Source organism: Apiospora kogelbergensis (assembly GCF_038363985.1).
Source record: "Apiospora kogelbergensis strain CBS 113332 chromosome Unknown utg000009l_segment0_segment0, whole genome shotgun sequence".
Taxonomy (NCBI): Eukaryota; Fungi; Ascomycota; class Sordariomycetes; order Amphisphaeriales; family Apiosporaceae; genus Apiospora; species Apiospora kogelbergensis.
Genome location: NW_027117426.1, coordinates 1,258,066 through 1,270,687, shown reverse-complemented (window position 1 = coordinate 1,270,687; position 12,622 = coordinate 1,258,066). Strand labels below are relative to the sequence as shown.

At 53.9% G+C, this 12,622-nt stretch overlaps 4 protein-coding genes across 4 annotated transcripts; all 4 read left to right on the top strand.

The window, feature by feature from the left end:
- Positions 1-1,963: 1,963 nt before the first annotated feature.
- PG998_013466 (transcription factor PAP1) lies at positions 1,964-3,897 on the top strand (the record flags this gene model as incomplete). The annotated part of the gene is made up of 4 exons (XM_066880282.1): positions 1,964-2,443; positions 2,517-3,288; positions 3,344-3,656; positions 3,717-3,897. 4 exons carry the CDS (start codon positions 1,964-1,966, stop codon positions 3,895-3,897), a joined length of 1,746 nt encoding a protein of 581 aa, XP_066724421.1.
- Positions 3,898-4,866: 969 nt separating this feature from the next.
- PG998_013465 (uncharacterized protein) lies at positions 4,867-6,440 on the top strand (the record flags this gene model as incomplete). The annotated part of the gene is made up of 2 exons (XM_066880281.1): positions 4,867-5,359; positions 5,380-6,440. Coding segments are annotated over 2 exons (1,554 nt in total), but the record flags the coding sequence as incomplete, so codon positions are not given.
- Positions 6,441-7,118: 678 nt separating this feature from the next.
- On the top strand, positions 7,119-9,582 carry PG998_013464 (uncharacterized protein; the record flags this gene model as incomplete). The annotated part of the gene is made up of 4 exons (XM_066880280.1): positions 7,119-7,293; positions 7,356-7,858; positions 7,913-8,679; positions 8,748-9,582. The coding sequence occupies 4 exons, from the start codon at positions 7,119-7,121 to the stop codon at positions 9,580-9,582; spliced, it is 2,280 nt and encodes a 759-aa protein (XP_066724419.1).
- A 298-nt stretch (positions 9,583-9,880) lies between these two features.
- Positions 9,881-12,477, top strand: PG998_013463 (uncharacterized protein; the record flags this gene model as incomplete). Its single annotated transcript, XM_066880279.1, has 3 exons — positions 9,881-9,963; positions 10,349-10,736; positions 10,762-12,477. The coding sequence occupies 3 exons, from the start codon at positions 9,881-9,883 to the stop codon at positions 12,475-12,477; spliced, it is 2,187 nt and encodes a 728-aa protein (XP_066724418.1).
- Between the last annotated feature and the right edge of the window lie 145 nt (positions 12,478-12,622).

Below are 12,622 nucleotides of genomic sequence, written 5' to 3'. Positions count from 1 at the left end.
GCTAGCTAGGGAGGCGATGACGATGGACATCAACAAGTATTTAAGGTTCAGCTCGACTTGCATGCAGTACGGAATAGACCTGACTACTGACTACTGAGTCAACCCAAGGCTCGGCCTTCGGGGTTTGCTGGCACGCACATAATTCCGAGCCCGAGTCCGCGCCCTAGGGGCATACACCGTACACCGGCCCAGAATGCCGATCATTCGAGCAAACCCGTAAGCGCTTATCCCGAAACCGACACGAGTACCACCCGCCTATCCATGGCGCCATAGCCAAAGGTCAGAGGCAGCAAGTGCAGGCTACCGCTGTCAGAAGAACTCGAGTGTCAGCTATAACCCCAGGTGAGGCGTCGTATGTATGGACGGTAGACGGTCCGACGGCGGGCAGTTCATTGGTAGGCCTGCGCTTTGGGCGATCATCTGCTCCACACACCGGGGATGGACCTAAAGCCTCAGGGGTGACATGTATGTATGTAGCAAGCGATATTTGGCACAATAGAAGTCGCAGGCAGTATGTCAAATCGGAAGCTATTCTTCTACGATCCTGCTCAGTTCATATTTTTCTATCGCCTTAAAATGGAGATATCTTAGATCGCCGTCGAGCGCTCTGGTTTGGAAGTAAAAAGGCCGGTGACGAGTTTCGTTGGCTGGCTATCTTTGTATACTTCCTTAGTAGAGGTACGATATAGGATTGCACCAGACATACATACATACGGAGAAATACAGTGGCGAATTGATAACGGCAGCTGGGCTAGAACAGGACCGACCGAGACGTATGCACTCATGACAGCCAACGTACAGTACAATCGTCTGGATCTGCTCTGATGCATGCAGTTGAAAGGGCGCGTCGTCGGGATTTCATTCCCACCTGCATCCAACTTCAAACGAGGGGCTGAGGGGTTTCTGCCAGGTACTTACCCAGTTACGTATGGTCGGTCTGGGCTAATGACAGTGGGGGTGGATAGAAAAGGGAGATCAAATCTACACCTTATATTTTACCAGGCTTGCAGGCTTTGCAGGCACCGGGCCAGTATATCCTAGACTATGTACTTATATCTTATCTATCGTATGTATCGTTGGCCAATAGCCGATAACGCCGATGTTTCCGATGGATGGTTATTGCGCCGGCGCAGGCTGGGCAAAAGGAAGAACGCAAGGGTAGGTGGTGAGTCGGGCTAGGAGCTTGCGCCGTCTCCCATTTGGGAGGTACATGCTGGAAGGGCCACCACACACACCAGCCTCTTACTGTCGCGGTGACTCTTTTTTAATGCAAGTCGCTTAGAAATCAGAAACGGACCTCGCCTTCTGGCCCCCTCTCTCAATTTCTCCCGTCACCGGATCAACTCTCACGCTGGATTCCAGTCCCTTGTACAATCCAGAACGTGTGCAATTCGATCCGATTCCCTCCATTCAATACCTATTGTTGCTGTTCGTTATTTGCTGTCTGTCAAAGCCTTTTGCCACCTGTCCACATTGACGACACCCCCTTCCAGAACACAGTAGGGGTGTGGCAGCAGTGAAAGACCAAAAAGAGCAAGCACTGATATCCAGCACCCGTTGCCAGAGAATCAGGCAGAAAGGCTCACCACCAGCTGTCTTACATACCCACTTTCAACCACCCTTTCGTTGCGGACCCTTGGAGGCGACTTTCCACACCCAACCGTACCTCTTACAACTACGTAACCTCAACGACACCAGTAGTTCTCGTCATAGTCCTGGATTACCCAGCAGTATTGGCTTCTTCCAACTGCTTTTATAGGCTGCGGGATAGCTCGTATTGCGCCGGCCTTTCAGACAAGGCAATCCGCTGCACTGCCAACGTCCAGTCACTACTAGCACGACGAGTGCTACCGCTAGTACCATCCGACAACGGACAGACCAGATTGCCCGCCATCTAATATATTCACTTCTTTATTGTATTGAGTTCGTCTGAGTAGCCTTTGGCCGGATAACGATCGTCACAATGGCTTCCACGAGCACTCAGGGCTTGCCTCACAACTTCATCCTCACCCCGCAGCAGCAGAGCCTGTTGTACCGTGCGCTCACGTCGAATCAACAGGCCAATGGCTCGCCTCCAACTAATGCTTTGTCGGTGTCGCCTACTGCCTTGAATCAGGATGTCTCGGCCAAGACAGGTAGTCTCCAGGAAAGTCCATACCAAGACTACGACTACGACTTTGGCTCTGGCCCAGACAGCAGCTTCGACTTTGATTTTGCCCAAGGCGCGGCGGAACAGATGATCGGAGATCTGCCCAACCTGTCTCCTGGTGACTCCAACGATAGCTCCAAGGCTACCAGCCCGGAGAATGACAGTGCAGAGAAGAGAAGCTACCCGGACGAGGACGACGGTGACAGAGAAGAGAATGGAAACAAAAGACGTGAAAGCGAGGGCAAAGTTCCCAAGAAGCCTGGCCGCAAGCCGCTTACCAACGAGCCGAGTTCAGTGAGTAGCCCACAATTTGTCTCTAAAGCTCTCTCTCTTTCCATAGTATTCCCTAGTCTAACAAATAAATCAGAAAAGGAAGGCCCAAAACCGTGCCGCTCAGCGTGCCTTCCGTGAACGCAAGGAGCAGCATCTCAAAGATCTTGAGACTAAAGTGAAAGAACTGGAGGATGCCTCTGCAACTACGAACAACGAGAATTCCCAGCTTCGTGCCCAGGTCGAGAAGATGACAATGGAGCTGAACGAGTACAAGAAGAGGTTGGCCGCTGCCCCAGCCCCTCGCCTATCTAGCGGGCCATCCCCTCAGCAGCATCTCCAGCGCGGCGTTTTCGGGGCGGGTCTCGTGAATACCACGAACGATGTCAATTTCCAGTTTGAATTCCCTAGGTTTGGTCTACTTGCTGGCCCCTCGGAAGGGGCCAGTCCTACCAGCGGTGGCAAAGCCCCTAAGAGGGCAACCTCCGCCTCGTCAGCCACAGCCAATGGACTCGCTGGGCAATCCTCTCCTCCACAGGATCAGGCCACCCCGTCTTCAGCCAAGAGCCGTGAGAACTCGACCAGTCAGGCCAAGGACGCCACGTCCAAGTACTCTGGCATGTCCAATCAGTCGCCTTACGAAGTCGGTGGCAATGCGTCAAGGACAAGTCTTGACTCTACCAACTTCAGCATTGGTGGCACTGCATCGACTTCCCCCTCGTCGTCATCGCACTCGAATGGTGGACCCAGTTCGTCGTGCGGCACCTCTCCTGAGCCATTCACTCAGTCGCCTCTTGGTTTCAAGCCCGTAGATACGCTGACTACCATCGGTGAGGAGCATCCAGCGCTCGCCATTGACAATGGCAATCGTGAGTATCCCAACTACAACGTTCCAAAAGGGAGGGTACTAACATAAACTCACAGACATGGGTGCCTTTGGGTCATTTGATTTTAGCAACTTTGATTGGTTGGCTAATCAGAATGGCGGCCAATTCGACCCTCAGTTGTTTGGGGATTACCGAGAGCCTCAGGATAACATCCTGGCCAACACCACCTTTGACGATAGCTTCTTCAATGACGCCTTTGATGCGGACTTTATTACGCCCTATAACATGGCGCCAACAAGCCCCAAAGCTCCGAAGAAGAACATTTGTGCCGAGATCGACGCCAGAAAGGAAGACGAGGACACTATTGTTGCGACTGAAAATGGCAAACTCCTCACCTGCACCAACATCTGGTTAGTAACGCCATCTGCTGAGCCTGCGCACGATGATGAATCCAAACTAATAGTGAACAGGGAACAATTGCAAAACTGCCCGAAGGTGCAGGCCGGCGACATTGACCTTGACGGTCTCTGCTCGGATCTTCAGAAGAAGGCTAAATGCGGTGGTACTGGGGCAGTCGTGGACGAGACTGACTTCAAAGCAGTCATGAAGAAGCATCTCGGCGTTGATGGATCCCAATGCCCTGGAAACTGATTGTTGATTCACGGATCTTTCAACGTCAGGATGATTTGAATTATTTGAATGGGGAGAAAAAGATACCACGCATTTTCATGGAGATCTGGTTCGTGTCAACTAGGTTTGTTGGCAGGCGTCAAGGGGTTATATGTTGCTAAGTTAGGTATTGGCGGAAAACACCGGAGCATATCCGAACCGAAGTCCATGGGTTAGCCAAATGCTCAGAATTTGAAATGGCAGGTTTTCTTTTTTTTTGATTGATATGGAAGGGATATAAATAGGCTGAGACTCTGCAGACTCTACTCTGTGTCGTTTTGAGGTATGCTTCTTAAGGGTTCTAAACGGTTGAATTCCCAATTGTATAGCAGCTATATGATATGAATGACGACAGTATTGATGGAATAGTGTGTCTTTGTTTTATAGAAACTTCCCGATCATTGACGGACGGTATGATCAACGATCAATCGTTACTGCTCACCTTAGGCCTTAGGCTTTTTCCACCTGGCTTAGCCTCCCCACCTGACTTGGGCCACCGGACATCCTGACGCATCATTTTCTCCCCCTCCAAATTCATTAATAACGATCAAGGTGGACCATTGCCCATCCAATTGACGACTTGCTTGCTTAGGGATTCAGGGATTACTACCACTCCTCGTGCAGATCCATCGACGAGTCGATTGCTTTTTCGTGTCTCACAAACCATCCGACTACGCTGCATCGCTTTTTTGACAATGATTCCACCCATATCCTGTGTCAAGAGTCAACCAACACCCACCCCAGCTGAAACATTTCTGTCGCGACCTTTTCGCCGGCGTTGGCTGTGAAGATACTGTATAATTAAAGATATGGGGGATCCAACTAGCAAGTTGGTCGTACGTGCCGGCTCATATACTCCCCCCCCATTTTCTTCGTTTTACTAAGTCGCGTCAAACACAGGATGAATTATGCTCGCTTCTTGATGAGTCAACTATCTTGTCAATATGTAGTGATTTTCATCTCAACGACCCAGAGCAATTCCAGCTAGCCCGCGAGATCCTCCTCAGCATATCGCGCGATGTCGAAGCAGAGGAGGCCACTGGCTTCAATCCTAGTGGCATAGGCGCTGATGAGCTTGTCGACATCAACAAACTCAACTTAGATGACGCAGACGAGGCCGCTGCCGCCGTCGTCGGGAGTGACGTGAAGAGCAGCGACGGTCTTACTACCACCACCGAGAGCTCCCAGACCCAAAGTCTGTTCTCGGCCTCTTCCTCCAAGGCATCTACCTCTGATGCGTTGGAAACGTTTCGAGTAGGTGTCTTCGACGGATTGAAAGACTCCGAGAAAGAGGAACAGCTTTTATCCATGTTTACGTCGCTCAAACCCGTCGACGTCAGGTTGGCTCTGAAGAAAAACAAGGGAGACGCCAGCCTTGCCATCGACCATTTATTGAACATTGAGTGGCTGGAGCAGACAGGTCAACGTATCAAGGGGGTCGATGGTTTTTACACACCAGACGAGACTGCCCCCCAACGGAAGCGGAAGGGCAAGAAAAAGAAAGCCAACTCTCGAACTCCAGGAGCCAAAAGCGCGAGCCCCAGCTCGCCGACTTCTTCTGGCGAGGGGGCCTGAACGTGGCCAACCTGGATACTCAATTGCACCACACTCAGAATATCACATACTTGTCTGAGCGCTTTACTCAGCCCGAATCTGATGTCGCGACCATTTATCACCAGCGCGGCGAAACTATGGGCGCTGCTGTCATTCAAATTGTCGATAATTATCTTGCTCTCGGCATCCAGCCCGTCTTTGGGCCAAACCTATCCGCCTTTGAAGAGCAGCTCAAGAAGAAGTATTCCTGGATACCCACAGAGTACTTCCCGCCCATTATAGAGCTCACGCCGACACGAGACTACGCCGAAGATATTATCCAGATCTTAGCCAGCTATTTTGAGAAACCCGAGTATCTCAAGTATGATATTTCGTACTCTGTTGCGTCATCGCCTGCCGATGGTGAACTACTTTCGAGCAATGGTGTGATCGACTTGAGAGCAAAACCAGCTAGCACAGGCCAGACCACGCCTGGGACAGGGAGTTTCCCGGGTACCCTGAAGTCTGCCACGGCAAGCTCACAAAGTTTGGCTGCCATGCGTGACCATTCATACAACTCGGCCGCTTCAGCTTTCAAGAAGGGCCGAAGCGATCCGCTGTTCAGATTGGCCGCCGGCTATTACTCGGAACGAGCCCGTGAGCAAGCGGACGCCCAGCGACATGCCGCCAGTATCGAAGCGGGCTATCTTGTCGAGCAGAACAGAACAGCTGACAAAATCGATCTCCATGGTCTTACCGTGCAAGACGGCGTCAACATTGCCCTCCAGTGCGTACAGAAATGGTGGGAACGCCTTGGGGAGGATAGAGTACGAAAAGCTCGGGACGGATTCACCGTGGTTACTGGAATAGGAAGACATAACAGCGACGGAAAATCTCGGCTTCGGATCAATGTGTGTAAGGCACTTTTGGCCGATGGCTGGAAAGTCGAAGTCCTCACAGGGCAGTTTCTCGTTACGGGGAAAAAGCGCTAGCCGCCCACGTCAAGGTATAGATTCCATTTCATTTGTTTCTTTTTGGAGAAAAGAACAGACTTAGAAGATATCGGTTTCCTGGCATGATTCTTGTCGGCTGGTCGAGGGGAGAACTATAACCTCAAAAGAGAACTTGTTGGATCTAGAGAGTTACGAGGACTACGGCTTCGAGATGATACGAGCTTGACGAACCATGTATGGATCCATTAATCTGGTTATATCGAAGATCTAGCCAAAGTGAACGGGGGAACCCGACAGGAACAAATGCAATTTGCATACTGTATACTTGTAAGTACCTTCCCCGCGGGGAAATAGTGGAGGCTGTTCGGCACGCCCACCTTGAAGGGGCATGGTGAGTCTTGTCTTATCATCATTATCCTATGCAACAGTGCATGGCGCTCTTTTCCGACGGGCAGAGCACCGGTGAAATACCCGGGCTGGCTTCCGAGTAGCACATAGCATGGCGACGGACCGGATTTGGCCGTTGTCATGACGGTTGATCCCAGCCTTTGGCACCCTGTGTGCCCCGCTAGATGGCACAATACGTTGCCATGTACAGTATGTATATCATGCTCAATGGCAACCACGGGGATCATGGAGCTAATAGTCTCCTGCCCTCGTCTTTACACCAAAGCTGGTTGGCATCTCTAAGCTTTAGCCGAAGCTCTGTAAGTCAAGATGGCGTTGGCAATGTGTTTGCCCATGCTACTCTTCACGTTCTTCCCGCCCATCGTCGCCATCACATTACCGTCCGCCTATGATGTCGTATGGAACAGTCCGGGCTTGAACCATTCAGCCGATTCTATGCCTGTCGGGGGTGGTGATATTGGTCTCAATACTTGGTCGGAGAACGGTGTGTAGTCCAACGAGAATGCCAACTCGAAGGTTGTGCTTGTGGCTCTAATGCTGTGATAGGGACAATTCTGTTCTACATTGCCAAGAGTGGAACTTTCGATGAGAATAACGCACTCCTCAAGCTTGGACGCGTGAGACTCACATTCGACCCGAATCCATTCTCGGGGGAAGGAGGTTTTGAGCAGAGGCTGGCCATCAACGACGGACACGTCACCTACACCGGAAAAGACAACACCACTGCCAAGATATGGGTCGACGTGTTTAACCCCGTGATCCATCTAGACGTCGACAGCCCCCAGCCGGTCTCGGTCAGTCTGGCTTACGAGAACTGGCGGTTTCAGGACCGACGAATGGTGGGCGAAGAGCGCAACCAGGGCTCATGGGGACTTTATACCTCGAAAGTTCCGAATGGGACGACGTATGCAGACTCGATCGATTTCCACGAAGAGGGTGTTCTCATGAGCCACCGCAACGAGAAGCTTGACCTGTGGAACTTTCAGGTAGCCCAGCAGAAGCTGGAAGACTACGAGGAGAAGCTGTACAATCCAATGCGCAACAACGAGGTATGTTTTACCCCTTTGGGCCAGTATTACCGCAGACCATTAACCAGAAATTAGTTCGGCCTCTGGGTTCATTCTCCGGACTTAACACCTGGAAACGTCACATCGGGGCATTATGTCAACACCACCTACAAGGCCTGGAATCTGGTAGCCACTGCGCCCAAAAAGTCGTTCAACATTGGAATTACGCTCCATCAGAACCAGACAGAGAGTCATGATGAATGGCTGGCTCAGATGACAGAGGTGGCCGGTAGCGCAATGAATAACTCCCAGGATGCCTCTATGGCTTGGTGGCACCAGTATTGGGACCGTTCATATATCATCATCAACGAAGACGCGGGCCCCAAAGACCCCGGCTTTCAAGTCGGCAAGAACTACCAACTATGGCGATATATGATGGGATGCAACGCCTTCGGGGAATGGCCGACCAAGTTCAATGGCGGCTTGTTCACATTCGACCCGTACTTGGTCAACCCTTCTCGGGCCTGGACCCCTGATCACCGACGATGGGGCGGCGGCACCTTCACCGCCCAGAACCAGAGGCTGTTATACTGGCCGCTCCTCCGTACCGGCGACTTCGACGTCATGAAGGCCCAGTTCGATTTCTACAAGCGCATCACCCCAAATGCCCTCATCAGAGGTCAGCACTACCACGAAATCGATGCGGCCTACTTCCTAGAGCAGGGCGACAACACAGGGTTATCCAACGTTTTTGAGTACCATGCCCAGTGGTATGATGACGATAATCCCATTCCTAGACCTTCGTTCTTCCCCGATGGGGATCTGTGGAATGTGTGGCTCAGTAATCTTCAGGATACCGCCAAGTAAGTGGCCAAACCAAAATCTGTATCGTTACTTTTATCATCTCAGTGTCTTACTCACCCTTTTGTAGCGAATTCGCCGACATGATTTTACAGGCAAACATGTACTCGGGCTTGGACGTCACACCATACCTGGAGTTCATCGAGTATCAGTTGGCTTGGTTCGATAAATACTATCGCAAGGAAGCCAACAAACGCTCTCCTTGGCAGCTGGATGGCTACTACGGCAACGAGACGCTGATCATCTACCCGGCATCAGCAGCCGAAACATACAAGGAGTCGTACAACCCATCGTCGACGACGTCGGGCCTGCGCAAGCTCATCACGGACCTTCTGGCCGTCGACCAGTACAAGGTTGAGAACCGTACCCACTACCTTCGGTACCTGACGACGGTGCCGCCGACGCCCCTGCGCGAGCAGCAGGGCCGCACCTGCATCGCGCCGGCCCTGGCTTACACGCGCATCCAGAACAGCGAGACGCCGCAGCTCTACCCGGTGTTCCCCTGGGGCGAGTACGGGCTGGGGCGGCCCAACCTGACGCACGCGCTCGACACGTACCTGTACGACACGGAGACGCAGGCGGGGCACGGCAACAAGGGGTGGAACCAGGACGTCATCTGGCTCGCGCGGCTGGGGCAGACGGCCAACGCGACGGTCATGACCGAGGACCGGTTCCGCGACAGCGACGTCTGCCGCTTCCCGGCCTTCAAGGGCCCCAACTTCGACTGGACCCCCGACTTCAACCACTACGGCGCCGCGGCCCTCGGGCTGCACGAACAGCTCGTCCAGACGTTTGTCGGGGACGACATCCGGCTCCTGGCCGCGTGGCCGGACCGCTGGAGCGCCCGGTTCAAGGTCTGGGCGCCGCGGAATACGACGCTGGAGGGGGGTGGAAAGGGGGAATAAGATGGGGTCGCTGACCGTGTTGCCGGAGAGCCGGAGAGGGGATGTGGTTTACGGACAAGGATAGGATGCGCTCTTATCGAAGTCGAATAGTTGCACAGGTATCGAACCTTGTATGGCCTCTTTAGTCGTAGCCTACGATGCTCACCTTAGATGGTTCTGTACTAGTGTAAGAGCACTTAGATGCAAGCAAGCCGCATCACAACCAAACATCCTCCAAAGCCGTCCATATCCCCTCGCGGCCCATGTTCGGAAAGTGAGCGAAGAATGGCGTGGCTGTTTGATAGGTGGGATTATCAACATGGCAATCAGACCTATTGGGTTTCGTTCGGCCTTTGCTCCCACGCGGCAGTGCGGAGCAGTCGCCGCCCAGATCTCCGCATCGTAAGGCGTGCATTAACATGCCACTAACTAGGTATAGCTGTCGTTCTTAGGGCGTTAGGCAGATGCAACTTGCTGACTACGTACCACCCACCTGCCACCACCCTTGGGATTCCACATCCATCCCGCCGGGGATATCTGATAGTTTCACACAAGGGCGTAGCTAACTAACTCTATATCTGACAAAGCATGAAGTATGCGTCAAAACACCGCCGAGAATAGAGATGGTCAAGGATATAACTTACCAGAATGATAGTATTATAGCAACTCTACATGACTGTGCAACGGCATACTAGATGCTACGCCCAGTCTCTTGTTTTATCAAGTCCGTCATCAACTCGTATCCTTTAGCTTCGTTCCTCTACCTCGGCATATCATCATCCGCAAGCTTGGAACACGCCGTAAACCAAGCAGAACTATTCGGGGCCGGCAACCCGTACTTCTCCAACTACTACTACGACTCTGACTATTCTGGAGGAGACGAAGTAGTCATGGCCACCGCCGTGGCTTCGGGAGGATGGCACGCCGGCGAGCGCACGATCCAGCAGACGCTGCTGGGCAACCGGGAGCGACCGCGCGACAACCCGACCTTCCCCGGTCTGGGGCCCTCGTACGGGTTCCGCGTGCAAAACTCGCCCCTTGTCGCTTTCGGGGCCCTCGATCGCGCCGGCCGGCCCTGGGCCGCCATCTGGGGCGGTGAGTCCGGGTTCTGCCGGCCCGTGGCGCAGGGCGTGCTGGGTGTGCGCGGGACAGCAGTGGATGCGAGGTATGACCCGGTACTGATGGCGTTATTCGGAGAAGGGGTGGGGGGGTATTCAAGATGGCGAGGTCGTTCGTCCCGAGACCGCCAAGGTTATGTCCGGGCTGTCCATCGATCTCGAGACGCGCGACCGCGTCAAACTTGCTGGACGGCTGATAGCCGGCGCGGTAAGCCTCACGGCCCAGGATGGCGCACTTGCGGATCTGCAGATGGCTTTCCAGGTTACAGAGAGCCTAGGGAACTGTCCCAAATACTTGAACAAGAAGCGAATCGTGCCGCACGTTCCACGGCCCCAGCTCGCGAGTCAGGGGCTGGGCTTGCCCCTATCAGACGAAGCCATCGAGCTCGTGCACAAGGCGGACTTGTTCTTCATCTCGAGCAAGCACGGCGCTTCTAACGGAAGCCAGGAGAGCATGGACACCAACCACCGCGGAGGCCCGGCGGGTCTCCTGCGTGTCTTCCGTAACAACGACGCATCGTCGTCCGAAGAAGGTGGTGTCACGCTCGTGTATCCGGAGTACAGCGGCAACCGGCTCTACCAGACCCTCGGCAACCTGCAAACGGACCCCAGCGTCGGCCTCGCCATTCCGGACTTTGAGACGGGCGACGTCCTCTATCTCACGGGCCGTGCCTCGATCCTCATCGGCGACAAGGCGGCCGCCTATCTTCCGCGCACCAAACTTGCCGTCCGCATCGACGTACAGGAAGCCCGCTTCGTCAAGGACGGCCTCCCCTTCCGCGGATCGGTCATCGACTACTCGCCCTACAACCCGCCGGTCCGACGTCTCGCTGCCGAGATCGGCTCTGGTGCCACGAATGACGAAGCCACTGGGCTGGGCACCGCGCGACTTGTGGCGCGAGAGGAGATCACGCCCACCATCTCTCGCTATGCGTTCCAACTATCCCTATCATCTCCCCCGAGCTCCGCTTCGTCGTCGAAGCCAGCAGCCCCCTTATGGCACCCCGGGCAGCACGTCACGCTCGACTTCGGTCCTGAGCTGGATCACGGCTGGAGCCACATGCGGGACGACGACCCGCAGAGCCTGAACGACGATTTCGTGCGGACCTTTACCGTCAGCAGCAGCAGCGTACCTTCCTCCTCCTCCTCCTCTTCAGTTCCTATCGAGTTCGAGATTACGGTGCGTCGCCACGGCCCCGCCACGGGAATGCTGGCCAAGTGGAATATGCGCGTGCCGCTCGAACTGCCCATCCTGGGCTTCGGTGGGGAAGAGGCGTTCCGGCTGCCGCTTCTCATGCAAGCCGCCGGAAACGAGGCAAAGGACCACGCCACACAGAAGACTACGAGTGTTTTCGTGGCAGGAGGCGTCGGCATTACGCCATTGATGGCGCAAGCCAGCGGTGTACTATTGTCATCGCCGACAGACCTTGGCGGTGGTGACGATACCCCGCTGCCGTTGACAGTTCTTTGGAGTCTGCGGCGCGATGACTTAGCTCTGGCGGTGAAGGTTGTCGAGAAGGACCCTGGGCTGGGGAAAGACGGAATTACCACGCTCTTTGTGACTGGCGCGGTAGAGGATGAAGAAGAGGCGCAGAGACACGTGGCGCGGCTAGAAGAGATGGGTGTGGTCGTCAAGATGGGGCGCATGGGGCGAGACAATGTCCTGGGCGCCGCGAGTGGCGGCAGGTTCGGAGAAAACAAGAGACGGTTCTTCTGCTGTACGGGGCCGGAACTGATGAAGAGGCTGCTGCAGTGGACTGAGGGGGAAGATGTGGTGTTTGAGAGTTTTCAGTATTAAATTACTGGCAGGAAAAAAGGGGTTGCGAAGACAAAATCAAAAGGGGAAGTAAGTACATCGCCACACTCCCGCAACTTATTTAATTCATTTGCTTAAGTGGCACATTTGTCGTACTTATCGTGTATCTTCTGTTATTATAATATTC